Source organism: Lissotriton vulgaris, chromosome 3_1, assembly GCF_964263255.1.
Source record: "Lissotriton vulgaris chromosome 3_1, aLisVul1.2, whole genome shotgun sequence".
Lineage (NCBI taxonomy): Eukaryota > Metazoa > Chordata > Amphibia > Caudata > Salamandridae > Lissotriton > Lissotriton vulgaris.
In genome coordinates this window covers 1,426,032,061-1,426,046,944 of record NC_141689.1, presented here as the reverse complement: position 1 = coordinate 1,426,046,944, position 14,884 = coordinate 1,426,032,061, and the positions used below count along the sequence as shown (strand labels likewise).

Below are 14,884 nucleotides of genomic sequence, written 5' to 3'. Positions count from 1 at the left end.
CCTTTATAACTTACCTACCTCCTTTGCTCGCAACTATCAATTGCTTAAGGATACAGTCCTAACAAACTATAATCGCCTTTCTCAGCTTTGTCCTCCTCCTGCTTCACCCACTCTCCCTTCCTCACTTCACTCCTTTTTACGCACTACACCAAAAGCTGCTGCTATCTACAAATACCTCCACACTGGTGAGTCTATCAGACCTAAATCCAAGGTGGAGGAATGTTGGGAGCACGACTTGTCTGTATCCTGGTCAGTTTCATTTTGGGACAAAATCTGGACCAAGATCCGTAAATCCTCGAGAGCGGCAACCCTTACACAGACTTTGTTTTTTATTTACAACAGACTTCTTTTTACACCCTTTGACCTTCACAAACGCTTTCCAAACACTCCCCACACATGTTGGTCTTGTTCATCACCACACGCTACTTTATTTCACATGTTATTTTTATGCACTCCTGTTCGCAGTTTTTTGTTACAGGTTTGGGCTCAAATCAATTTGATTTTTCATACTTGTGTCCCTTTTTCTCACACACACGTCTTCATGGGCAGCCTTTCCCCTTGCTGGGACAATGTTGATCTAAAGCCTCAGATTGTTGACTTACTACTGGCCGCTGCCTTCCAACAAATAACGGTCAATTGGAAAGACTTCTCCAATATTTCCTTCAAGGCGTGGTGGTTTAATGTCTGCCATAATCATAGACTTGACACTGCTTATGTTTTTCCGGCATGTATGGCTACAAAACGCATGGACTTATGGTTTCCTGTCACGCTTTATTTGGACTCATGTTCTAAACGTTTGTTTCACTGCACCATTCCCAGCTCAGAACCTGGCTATATGCAAATTAGTCTGTTCCTGTCCCAGTGCATGATGGGAACAGGGCAAACCAAACTACCAAGCCAACACTTGGCAGCCTGCACAGCAAACCCCTGACCGACCTACACTCTGCTGACGAGGAACAACAATTCCGAAACACCGGTGTCCAGAGTTGGTGCTGCAAACTTGCTTAAACACACAAACTTTCGAAATAGCGCACTCGCTACAAAACTGCATCTACTGTGATGCTCCTGGGGTTCACCCGCTGGTGGGTGGAGTCAGAGTGCAACCCATGACTTTCAGTTAAATGGGTCCCTCGAGCTAAGAGCTGACCAGCTCGGATCCCGCACCCACGCGCCTAGAGAAGGATCAACCTGAGAACACTTGGCAGCCTGCACAGCAAACCCCTCACCGACCTACACTCTGCTGACGAGGAACAACAATTCCGAAACACCGGTGTCCAGAGTTGGTGCTGCAAACTTGCTTAAACACACAAACTTTTGAAATAACGCACTCGCTACAAAACTGCATCTACCGTGATGCTCCTGGGGTTCACCCGCTGGTGGGTGGAGTCGGAGTGCGACCCATGACTTTCAGTTAAATGGCTCCCTCGAGCTAAGAGCTGACAAGCTCCGATCCCGCACCCACGTGCCTTGAGAGGTATCAACCTGAGAACACATGGCAGCCTGCACAGCAAACCCCTGACCGACCTACACTCTGCTGACGAGGAACAACAATTCCGAAACATCGGTGTCCAGAGTTGGTGCTGCAAACTTGCTTAAACACACAAACTTTAGAAATAGCGCACTCGCTACAAAACTGCATCTACCGTGATGCTCCTGGGGTTCACCCGCTGGTGGGTGGAGTCGGAGTGCGACCCATGACTTTCAGTTAAATGGCTCCCTCGAGCTAAGAGCTGACGAGCTCAGATCCCGCACCCACGCGCCTTGAGAGGTATCAACCTGAGAACACTTGGCAGCCTGCACAGCAAACCCCTGACCGACCTACACTCTGCTGACGAGGTACAACAATTCCGAAACACCGGTGTCCAGAGTTGGTGCTGCAAACTTGCTTAAACACACAAACTTTCGAAATAGCGCACTCGCTACAAAACTGCATCTACCGTGATGCTCCTGGGGTTCACCCGCTGTTGGGTTCAGTCAGAGTGCGACCCATGACTTTCAGTTAAATGGCTCCCTCGAGCTAAGAGCTGATGAGCTCGGATCCCGCACCCACGCGCCTTGAGAGGTATCAACCTGAGAACACTTGGCAGCCTGCACAGCAAACCCCTGACCGACCTACACTCTGCTGACGAGGAACAACAATTCAGAAACACTGGTGTCCAGAGTTGGTGCTGCAAACTTGCTTAAACACACAAACTTTCGAAATAGCGCGCTCGCTACAAAACTGCATCTACTGTGATGCTCCTGGGGTTCACCCGCTGGTGGGTGGAGTCGGAGTGCGACCCATGACTTTCAGTTAAATGGCTCCCTCGAGCTAAGAGCTGACCAGCTCGGATCCCGCACCCACGCGCCTTGAGAGGTATCAACCTGAGAACACTTGGCAGCCTGCAGAGCAAACCCCTAACCGACCTACACTCTGCTGACGAGGAACAACAATTCCGAAACACCGGTGTCCAGAGTTGATGCTGCAAACTTGCTTAGACACACAAACTTTATAAATAGCGCACTCGCTACAAAACTGCATCTACCGTGATGCTCCTGGGGTTAACCCGCTGGTGGGTGGAGTCGGAGTGCGACTCATGACTTTCACTCTGGTGATTGCTGACTAGGGGAGCAGAACTGCCATCTCTGATACTAAAGCAACCCGGTAGTGGATACCCAATGAGAATGGGCTTGCGGAAATCGTCCTAGGGGCAGAAAAAGGGGACCCAATAAGAGAGTATCTGACAACCATAATGATGAATGACACCACAGGTCGGAACCAGCTGGAACCACTGACCCCGGAAACCGTGGGCCATGTTGACTCCGGGATATTTACAACTGGCAGACTCCGGGGAACCGTTGAAGCGGGAACCAGAAATCATGTTTAGTTTTTTTTCTTTAACATTGGGAGTCTAGGAAATGTGATATAACATGTGTATTTGTAAAGCACACGTTCACCCAGAAGGGTATCTAGTCACTGAATCACTGATGTTTTATTGTTACCCAACTTAATGGTTCCCATTTTATCGACCTCAAAAGGATGAAAGGCTGAGTGTACCTGCCATGATCTGAACATGTGACCATGAGGCGAAACACCGGCCCCTACAGCAAATGCATTAATCCACTAAGCCACCAGACCCAGCCAAAAACGACATAGTAAGATACAAAAGTGGTATCATAGCGTGCAAATCGCCCCCAAACATCGCAGGGTCCTGAAAGGCAGCCTAAGGGCCAACAAATACAGCTTTGCCTCCAGATGCCATGGGGATAGGCCACAGAAGTATTAAAAAAGAGAGGGGGACTGGGAGCGGATAAAGGTCCAGTGCCTGTACTCCAAAACTATAATCAAATCAAATCAAGATCGAGGGGTCCCTGTTCCTAAGAAAAGAGTGTAGGTCTTAGATAGATCAGAAGGTGGACAGTCAACAAGACTGTTTCTTGTTGCCGTCACACATTCCTAGGGATGTCATGGGAAAGAACGTCAGAGGGAGTCCAAAAAACCCCAGTAAATACCATGGGTACCGACATCCCCCCAACCTTCAGCCAGGTTGTCCTGGAGAAGGCCACGCAGTGGTCCAAAATACCCAAACACGGTGGACCAAATCACATCACCACAGGAATATACGCTGGGAATGAGCCCACAAGGGAGTAAAATAAAACCCATTGACATTCCTCTTGGAGGTCTGAGGCTCATTGAAGCAACTTGAAATGCATTAAAAGCAGATTGACATTTGTCATAACTTGCATAGCTTCCATGTAGAAGCAGCCCAACCAGGTTCAAGCGCTGAACAGCCAGCAAGGCCCCAGAGGAACAACCCAGGCAGTGAGCCTACCAAGCCAAAAGTGCGCCGTGCTAAAAGCACAACTGCAAAAGGAACACTCGAATGTAAGTAACAAAAGCTCAAAAAATGAGACTCTGAAAGCCATCCAGAAATGGTCTGCTGCCTTCCCCGCAGCTGTATACACAGAAGACACAGCCCCCGGGGACGAAATGCTGCTGGAACTACTCAGCACTTATATATACGTAAGGAGATTTTAGGCCCGCTATTCAAAACTTATAGGATTATGAATAGAAAGCAAGCTGTAGATCTCCTGGTGGGGATGGTAAATCTGGATATAGCCTGCGCCTTGGGTAAATACATGAGCCGAGTCAGGGGGTTTCTCCAGAGTACAGAGGTATAGGCGTATGGTAACGAGATTGCACTTCAATGTATGTATTATGTTTGGAAGACCTGGTCACATATGTTTTCTCATGTTCACCCTTGTAATTTTCACATCCTAGGAGGATACTGATTAATAACAAAGTTACTGGGGTTTCCTCCCGGAAAGGACTGATTTGCAATTTTACAAATTTTATATATTTTGTGTTTTTATAAAGTTTTATAAATGTATTGTGTATACTTTTATGGTTGTAATAACCCGAATAAAGTTTTAATGACTGACTGACTACTCAGCACTTGACCCCCCCCGAGGACTGCAGTTAATGCACCCCTCCCCAGCCAAACACATTCATGGGGAGAATGGCCACGGGAGGTGCAGGGAGCACACTAAAAAATACTCTGTAGGTGTATTGTGGCAAATAAGCGTAACAAGACTGTTAAAATCATGCAATCCCTTCTAAGATAGAACAGAAAACTAGGGGGTTGTCTCTGGACAGGAAAAAAAACAAGCAGGCATGGAGGCTGGTTAGAGGGGCCTTTATTCAATTAAAAAAAAAAATGCTTGCGTATTAGAGTGCCTGTCGGGAGGCGGGTCGCCTCATAATGTAATGACTGGGACGAGGAGGTCCTATATATAGAGGTAATGCATAGGTGTGAGTGAGTGTGTATGTATGAATTTGTGGTGCCCCTCCCTGGTAAAATTACCAGCTGCCAATGCATACCTGAGCGCTGTTGCCACAATAGTGAACACAAAAACATTATGCTACAATTATACCATTGACATTATATTCACTTCCAAAATATTGTGAAAGTAAGTATATATGAAAGAAAGTATAGATTAGCTATTCTTAACTCCACATCTATGTACCATGTGGAGATATATATATTATCAACATATGTGTGTGTGTATGTATATGTATATATATATATATATGTATGTATGTATATATATATATATATATATATGTATGTATATATATATATATATATATATATATATATATATATATATATATATATATATATATATATATATATATATATATATATATATATATATATTTTTGTTATACAAAGACCCTCGATTTGGAAGTGCACACAAGCCGGATTAGTGTGGGCAAACAGACATTGCATCCTTCGGAAATAATTTACTTGCCTTACGCGTTTCTGAGTATTTGAACTCCTTGTTCACAGGCATTGCATTGCATCAGCGCAGATTTCACAGAAAAACCACTTACTCCAGTCTCTTGGTTTTTTTATATCAGCTTTTTAATTGGCAGCAGGTTATTTCAATTTACACTGCACGCTGGGAGTTGTAGTGTTAAGTTATTTTCGTCCTCTTAAACCTTGGAGTGTTTCTTCTGGATTCGTTTCAATAATCATTTTCTGTGCTTTCATACAAAATATCATTGCTATTTACTGCCATTAGTGGGCCTCCGGGAAATGAAATGTCACTTTTTCTCCTTTCATCCGGTTTCCATTTGGAGACTTGAAGCAGTTCTGTGTCTCCCTGGCCCCCTCCTTTGGGACGGTGCAACCTCCACGGCTGGATTGCCGTAAATAATTTTGTTATACAAAGACCCTCGATTTGTCCTCGCACCGTCCCAAAGGAGGGGGCCAGGGAGACACAGAACTGCTTCAAGTCTCCAAATGGAAACCGGATGAAAGGAGAAAAAGTGACATTTCATTTCCCGGAGGCCCACTAATGGCAGTAAATAGCAATGATATTTTGTATGAAAGCACAGAAAATGATTATTGAAACGAATCCAGAAGAAACACTCCAAGGTTTAAGAGGACGAAAATAACTTAACACTACAACTCCCAGCGTGCAGTGTAAATTGAAATAACCTGCTGCCAATTAAAAAGCTGATATAAAAAAACCAAGAGACTGGAGTAAGTGGTTTTTCTGTGAAATCTGCGCTGATGCAATGCAATGCCTGTGAACAAGGAGTTCAAATACTCAGAAACGCGTAAGGCAAGTAAATTATTTCCGAAGGATGCAATGTCTGTTTGCCCACACTAATCCGGCTTGTGTGCACTTCCAAATCGAGGGTCTTTGTATAACAAAAAAAAAATATATATATATATATATATATATATATATATATATATATATATATATATATATATATATATCAGACCAAGAATGGAAAATCTATACTAATCTAATTATACTTAGCTTTGCAGTATTCTGGTAGCAGAGTACTTAAAACTGAATATGATTGCATTATACCCCTACCTGAAACTGTCCAAGAGGTGACCGAACAGCCACCATGTTCACCAGAGACATCTTCAAGCCAATGCGGGTATCATGGACGAGACAGAGAGGTTTCAGCTAGTGGGACATCTGCCATCGAGGAAATTCCAAATAGGGTGATTCATACATTTTCTGTGTTTTTTCTGATAGAGCCTCTGTTTCTACTCCCTTTAAATCTCATCCAAAGTTTTCTGACACTTCTAAGCTATGTGTATTTGAAGGCTCTCAGTCCACTGACAAAGTGCTTGCCTTCGTCTAACAGTTATTTCGATGGATAGAAAAGTGGCTGATTAATTCCTTCAAACATACATTGTTAATTGTTTTGGTGATTAATCCGACTTACCTGGCATGTGTCAACTGATCCATTCATATATCCAGCACATAACATTGATGGTGTTATCCGGTTTTTATACTCTGCTGAGCTCATGCATTCTTCAGTTGGAATTATTTTAACTTTACCTTGCTGCAGCATGGGAACAATGTCACCTAAACATAAAGAAACAGTTGACAATGGAGGTCATTGTTTGGCTTCTGGTTGTGGGAGCATGGTTCTCATTATGACAAAGTACAAGATTATCATAATAGATTTTGTACATATATCAAAGCCTTTGAGAAACTAAAATTATACATTTTGGGTCAGTTGAGGACGGTGAAGCTGTGATAACTTTGTCCATGTATGAAATTAGGTTCACTGAAGGGACTATTACTGCCACACCAATATATTGAAACAGAATCCATCTCCAAGGGCATAACGATGAAAATATTAGGGCTCTATTATGCTTAAGTACACAAAACAAAAAATACTAACAAGGGTTTATGGATAAACTAAACATCCTAATTCTACACAAAGCAATAAAACACGTATCGGATGAAGGCAAGAAAGACAATCTTCATGAGCATTCTGAGATCTGGCCTCAGTCTGTCCTGGAGTGTATGATCATCCAGGAAAGAAATACGGAGCAGGGTTGAAACACAGGATGCCCATGACAATGACACAGAGGATATTTTACTAGAGACCACATAGTGAGTGACGATAAGCCTTGATAAAGGCCACTGCTTAACACCAGTTGGTTAAGCCAATGATGTTTTGGGTGTAAAATGAAATAAAATTCATCAAGATCGCAAACGAATCCCAATTATACCTGTAAGGTGAATAATTACTGGGAATTCTATCAAAATTTACTACAAACCATAAGGTACTACAATCCAACTTCAGTTAATCTCTTCAATGCATAATTGGGAATATGACAATCCCAGTAGAAAAATAATACCACTGTGAAGAAATTACAAAATACTGAGAGTGTTACACCCTAAAAGCCCTTGATGGCTGTTCCCTAACAATGAAAATATTGCAGACATTAACTAGGTAAGCCTGTCACCAGGACCAGGACCAACTCTTGGGGTCACAACACCCCCAAAGTATCTGGAATGCAAGGGGTTTAGGGAGTCATTTAGAGGCTGGCGGTACTGGAGCTCCACTATAAATTGACAGCACTCACCCCACTCGAAACTTACAGATCTCCGTTTATGTTTATAGTCAAGGGAAGTGCTAGGTCTCCGATGGCAAAGCTCTGCTGGCTTTGACCTGATGGCCTGTCCACCACAGGGCCATCAGATCATAGTGTGAGGTGATCGTCACAAAATTTCCCTTGCTGTGTCTCATTAGACCCTTCCTCCAGAGAGGGAGAGAAATCTCCTCGATTGCCGGGGTCATCGATTGTTTTGTTTTCAAGAATAACTTCTTTGGGAATGTATTCTTGGAAAAACAAAAGATTTTGCTGAGAGACCACAACAACAATTGTGCCTTTTAGCAACAAGACCCTGTAGGAGAGTAGGGTCTGCAATCCTATGATCACCCAGATTTTTTGCTTTTGTTTCACTGGTTTACGACTTTCTCTGGCTGTGGGCCTGCTAATCAGACCCACAGCCTGGCTGTTCTCTTTCTAAATTACGATATGTACCCTAGGTGCATTTACCAATTGGTACTGGGCCACCTTATCAGACCCCGTAACGCAGGGCATAGGTGTACCCAGGGCCGCCAGGGGCTGAAGCATGTATTATGCCACCCCTGGCTGGCCTCCTAAATTTGACACAACTGGCTGCACGACAGCTGGGGCGAAGCCCTGTAACCACCCTTCGCTTTAGGTATAGTAGCTCTATATCTAACCATACAATGGACACCGAGTTCCTATCAGTCACTCCTATGGCAGGCCTTAACAATCCTGAAGGCAGAGTGCGTGGGCTCGTGTGAGCTAGGTTCAGGCCCGAGCCGAGCCCGGTTGCAGTTTGCGGAATCAAGACCCAATGGCTGTTCCATGATAACGCGTACCATAACGGTAACTCCGGTGTCGCGTTATCCAGGCATGTCGAGTAAGGTGTCATACGAATCGGGGTGCTGCCCTCTCACCAATTCTGGCGATGAGGTTAGCATCCCACCCCTCTAGAGGGACACGACATGCACGTAACCGTGAACCCCGGTTAAAGTTAACTGAAGCCTCAGCTCCACAAAATGGATGCTGCCACCACAGACACGAGTCTGACCTCCTGCTGCTGGGAGTCCTTCCAGCGAGGAGCGCTTGGACAAAGGGTTTCCCGTCGAGGGCGGTGTTCGCACCGTCCCAGAAAGGGTTTGTGTATTCTGGGTAGGTAGGGCTTTTGCGTGAAGGTGACTGCGGAGTGGCACCCCGGTGCTCACTACGCATCTGCCGGTTAGAACCAGTTCCAGGGGCGACAGCCCTGGCCTGGGGAAAGTCCGGCAGGGGAGAGGGGTGTAACTGCCCCCTTCCTGGTCCCACCCTTAGGGCAGGACCTAGTCATGTACCCACCCCTTTCTTTAGAATAAAGACCGGAGCGGGGACCCTTCCAAATTAGATCATCTTTGATTCAAGAACTACTTTCTACGAAAGGACATTCAAGACTCTTCTCAAGATTTCTCCCTTGTGACTAAGGAGTAGTCACCCTGCATCAGCGGGCACCAACTAAGAACTCTGCGGTTTGCTGTAAGTCCTTCCTCAAGGAATCCGACGGCCCAGCTCGACGAGAACCGGCTTCCCTGGCACCTCTGACCTCTACCCACATCATCAGCTCAGCTGTGATCTGTGGGTGCGACGAGACCTCGAGGGACCGGCCATCATCAGAACCTGCACGCTCTTAAAACCAGCACGACCATCGAGGTAACTCTCTGGTGAGTGCTCTGGGGTCCGAGAAGCCCCGACCCTGAGCCGCTCCAGCACCGAAGTGCAGTCTCCCAGCATCTCCACGATCTGCGTGGGGCCCTTCTGCTCGCTGCTCAGCACGTTGTCTGGTCACTAGCCGCTGGCTTGTGTCCTTCTGTGACGACATCCGAGAATCATCACTGCTGGTCTGGTTGCTCCAGACTGGCCCTTGCTTCCATCTTTGCGAGAAGCACCCCGGACCCTCCTGGTCCACTCAAGACGCCCTCTTAGGCCCACCACGTGGCCCTGAGAACTGCCAAGGCTTGTTGCCCCATCCTGGGCCCAGCGACGCCGACAGCATCATCCTTCGTGGGACAGCTCGCACCTCCGCCGTGGTCGCCGACAACGCCTCCTGGTCCGTGAGACTGCAGAGCCTAGCGTCGCCCACTCACCTGGTCGAGGTGACGGCCAACCGGTGCCTTCCTGGTACCCTCTGACTACTGGCTAGTAGTACGAACTTGGTCCCCTCTGCTTTCAGGTTTCTTCAATCTCCGATCCAGGCTTGGATCTCTACGAACTATTCAGCACTGGTCGCCGGCCAGCAACTCCTTTTCTTCCGGCTCCTGGCTCGTCAGCGAAGACCCCGACGCCTGTAAGACTTGTGCAGCCGCAGCCCTCGTGGCTAGGTAACTCGGCATTTCGGTGCCTGCATAGCCTCCTTACTCTAGGGTCCCGAGTCCCTCGCTTCCGACTTGCCTTATCGGGTCCGCCCGAGACCTTAATCTTTCCGTGTCCTCGGACACTTGTTCCTAATTGTGCACTTGAAGTATTTGCTAAAGAGATTTGGTTTGTGCTTAGTACCCTGTCCTCATAAAGAGTACAGGGCTGTTGTGATTCTTAATAAATATACTGTTTATTTTCATAACACTTGTGTGGTGTCCTTTCACTGGGTGTTCAAGGGGTACATGTGTGGTAAACAGCTGGCTTAACACGCCCTCTCGAGTCTTTAGCCTTAGACTGCTCGTATCCACGCTACTAGGATAGCTGCTCTATAGGTTGACTTACAACCAAACACCATAAGGGTCGTTGGAACGATACATAGCGGTCGCTAGAATAGCGAACGTTGCATATCGGGCCAACTTCTCACATTGGTGAGCAGCGGTTGGGATTTGAGCTTGCTGTTGTTTTACCACACGTATCCTAAGAATATCTTGTTGAAAGATCGCACAAAGTACTGTTAGTACATATAACTAAAAGCTTAGAATACTCTGAGTTCTACTGAACCAGCTGTTGTAGCTCCTCAAGGCTTAGCACACCTTGGCTACAACTCTTAGCAAGGGTACAGTAGGTAAACACGTAGTGTAGGTAGGTGCATCACTTACACCACACTAGAACCAGTATGTCGGACAAAGGAGGAAACTCTGGGTCTCCCCTTGTGTCAGTTGACCCTCCACAGGTCATCCCTTCAGGATATACTGTGCTGAGCTTCAAGGAGTTAAGACGACTGTGTCACTCCAGGAAGATTCAGCAGGGGTCTAACCCCACTACGTCCTTTCTGATTGGTCTCTTGGAGACTTATGATGCCAGGAGAGCTGAGAAACTTCGTAGCTCTTCTAATCCAGAAGGAGACATGCCTCCCCTCGAGGGAACCCGAGACGATCCTGACCTCATTCACCTCGCAACTGAGAACGAGGATGTGGAGGAGGATGAGGATGAGGATCTCTCTGGGGATGAGGCAGATAAGGGACAGGTAAAAGTCGTCAGACTAAGCAGGTCCAACTTAAGCAAACATGATAGCGGTACTGGGGGACCCCTGGGGCCACTATCAGGTCAGCTTAACATTGGGAATGGACGAGCCCGATCTCTGTCAAGAGACTCGGGCGGATCCCTTCGAACCAATGGCTCTCACAACTCTTCTCAGAGAGGGATGACGTCCCCTCAGAGGAGAGTGTACGAAGCTAAGGAAAGGGCAGCTAATCTGAGGATCGAAAGGGAAGAACTTGCCCTGGCCAAAGAAAGGCTTGCCTTTGCTAGAGAGCAACAGTTAAGTGGGGTAGTCCCCACTGGTGGCAGCAATGTACCTAGTAATAGGGAAAAGAGTTTCGATACGAAACACCTTGGTAAGATAGTGCCCCCCTTTAAACAAGGGGACGACATCCACAAATGGATTACTGCTTTGGAGAGGGCCTGCACTGTGCAGGGTGTTCCCCAGAGTCAGTGGGCAGCTATCTTGTGGCTCTCCTTTGAAGGAAAAGGAAGAGACAAGCTCCTCACCACAAGGGTGGAGGATGCTAACAATTACCAAATCTTGAAAAATACACTCGTTGAAGGGTTCGGCCTAACCACTGAGCAGTACAGGGTGCTGTTCAGGGATACCCAGAAAACGCAGTCTCAAGATTGGTCTGATTTCGTCGATTGTGCCACTAAGGCTTTTGAGGGCTGGTTGCTGGGCAGTAAGGTTACTGATTATCAAGGATTGTATAATTTGATGATGAGAGAACAAATTTTAAACAATTGTCAGAACCAGTTGTTGCATCCGCATCTTGTCGACTCGGATCTGACCTCTCCCCAAGAATTGGGAAAGAAGGCAGACAGATGGGTTCGTACAAGAGTTAAGCAGAACCAGGGCCAGAATCAAGGTGGTCAGAAGAAAGCAGACCAGAAGGGAAAAGATTCTAAAGGGGAACAAAATGACCAGAAGTCTTCGACAGGTCCCCAACAACCCAAAGAGGGTGGGGGTCAGGCTCCCCAAAAGAAGAAAGAAGGCCAATCCAAAAGATGGTGCCAGTACTGTAAAAGTAAGTCTCACTGGTTTAGTGAGTGCACCAAGAAAGGAGGAGGGCAGACTCCTGCCACTGCAGCCCCTAAGGCACCTGTGCCCCCTAGTACAGTCAGCAGTGGTAGTGCGCCTCCCAAGGGTTTAGTAGGGTTAACCCTGGGTTCTGAGGGGCGTGACAACTTAGTTGGCACACTCACTCAGGCTGTCCTTGTCAGTACAGGGGACGCAGACGTATCCCCTGACGTAAGCCCCAATACTTTGGGCAAATACCGACAGACGCCTTTCATAAATGGAAAGATGGCTCAGGCCTATAGGGACACTTGTGCCAGCGTCACCATGGTGACGCCTAACTTTGTGGACCCTGGACAGATCATGCCAGGTACAGAATTCCTGGTGACCAATGCAAGCAATGTCACTACCAATCACAGTATGGCAATTGTAGCTTTCTCCTGGGGAGGGGTAACTGGCCACAAGAAGGTTGTAGTTAGTCCAGACCTCCCAGTGGATTGTTTGTTGGGCAATGATTTGGAGTCGTCACAATGGTCAGAAGTGGAGCACCGGACTCACATGGAAATGTTAGGTTTGCCAGCACATGTGTTCGCTGTGACTAGGTCACAGGTCAGGAAATGCCCCACTGAACAGGTGCTGGATCCTGGAACAACGGACCAGACACCTCCCAAGAAAAAGAGCAGTAGGGTTAAGGCTGCGCCTTCCCCCTTGCCCCAGGTCGAGGATCAAGTCTCAGAGGAGGCTGACCTACAGGAATTGAGGGAAACTGAGCCTAGGGAATTCGAACTTGATCAAGTTGAATTCTTGGGTTCAGGGGGACCCTCAAGGGAAGACCTGGGGAAGGACCAGTTAGACTGCCCTTCTCTTGAACCCCTCAGACAGCAGGCTGCTGGGAACGCCACAGGTACCCACAAGGTATACTGGGAAGATGGACTCCTGTACACTGAGTCAAGAGACCCCAAGCCTGGCATGACCAGGAGGCTGGTTGTACCCTTGTCTCAGCGTGGTTTCCTACTTACCTTGGCCCACGAGATTCCCTTAGCAGGTCACTTAGGCCAGACGAAAACGTGGGACAGGCTTGTCTCACACTTTCACTGGCCTCACATGAACGAGGATACCAAGGAGTTTTGCCGCTCCTGTGTCACTTGCCAAGCCAGTGGTAAGTCAGGTGGCACGACAAAGGCCCCCCTTATACCAATGCCTGTGGTGGGGGTGCCCTTTGAACGGGTGGGGATCGACATCGTCGGTCCCATGGAACCACCTACAGCATCAGGGCACAAGTTTATACTGGTGGTAGTGGATCATGCCACCAGGTATCCTGAAGCTATTCCCCTTAGGACCACTACAGCACCTGTTGTGGCAAGAGCCCTAGTTGGAGTGTTCTCCAGAGTGGGCTTCCCTAAGGAGGTCGTCTCCGACAGAGGTGCAAACTTCATGTCGAGCTACTTAACTGCTATGTGGAAGGAATGTGGTGTTAACTACAAGTTCACTACACCCTATCATCCACAATGCAATGGGCTTGTTGAGAGATTCAACAGGACCCTAAAAGGGATGATTCATGGACTACCGGAAAAGCTTCGGCGTAGATGGGACGTCCTGATCCCCTGCCTCTTGTTCGCCTACAGAGAAGTCCCACAGAAGGGGGTTGGCTACAGCCCTTTTGAACTTCTGTACGGGCATCCTGTAAGGGGACCCCTGTGTTTGGTGAAGGAAGGATGGGAGGGACCTCTCAAAAAGCCTGCAGCCAACATAGTGGACTATGTGCTTGGCCTCCGCTCGCGGATGGCTGAGTACATGGAAAAGGCATCTGAAAACCTTAAGGCCAGCCAAGAACTCCAAAAAGCTTGGCATGACCAAAAGGCTGTCTTGACTGTTTACCAGCCCGGACAGAAGTTGTGGGTGTTGGAGCCAGTGGCCCCAGCAGCACTCAAGGACAAATGGTCCGGGCCCTACACCATCCTGGAGAAAAAGGGAGAGGTCACCTACCTGGTCGACCTGGGAACTCCCCGGAGCCCCCACAGGGTCCTTCATGTCAACAGGCTAAAAGCATATGTCGACAGGAAGGACATGAGTTTGCTCATGGCCCTAGATGAGGGACAGGAAGAGGAGAGTGACCCTCTCCCCGACCTGCTCACTCAGAATCCTGACGATGGCTCGGTAGATGGTGTTGTCTTTTGTGGCAGCCTCTCCGAACATCAGCAGAGCGACTGTAAACAGGTTCTTCAGTCGTTCAGGCATATGTTTTCTCTAACACCCAGTCAGACCGATTGGTGCACCCATGAGGTTGACACTGGTGACAGCTTGCCAGTCAAGAGTAAAATCTACAGGCAGCCTGATCACGTTAGAGACTGCATCAAAAGTGAAGTGCAGAAAATGTTGGAGTTGGGAGTCATTGAACCCTCGGATAGCCCTTGGGCTAGTCCCGTAGTTCTAGTGCCGAAACCTCACACCCAGGGTGGTAAGAGAGAGATGAGGTTTTGCGTAGACTACAGGGGTCTCAATGCAATCACTAAGACTGACGCCCACCCAATACCAAGGGCAGACG

The 14,884-nt window shown here is 47.5% G+C and overlaps 1 protein-coding gene across 2 annotated transcripts in view; it reads right to left on the bottom strand.

Annotated features, from left to right (window-relative positions):
• TMPRSS11E (transmembrane serine protease 11E) overlaps positions 1 to 14,884 on the bottom strand; it is a 395,553-nt gene that overhangs the window by 32,276 nt on the left and 348,393 nt on the right. For both annotated transcript variants that reach the window (XM_086961914.1, XM_086961915.1), the window contains one exon: positions 6,740 to 6,882. In XM_086961914.1, the coding sequence (XP_086818040.1) occupies positions 6,740 to 6,882 (143 nt within the window). The remainder of the gene's footprint in view (positions 1 to 6,739; positions 6,883 to 14,884) is intronic.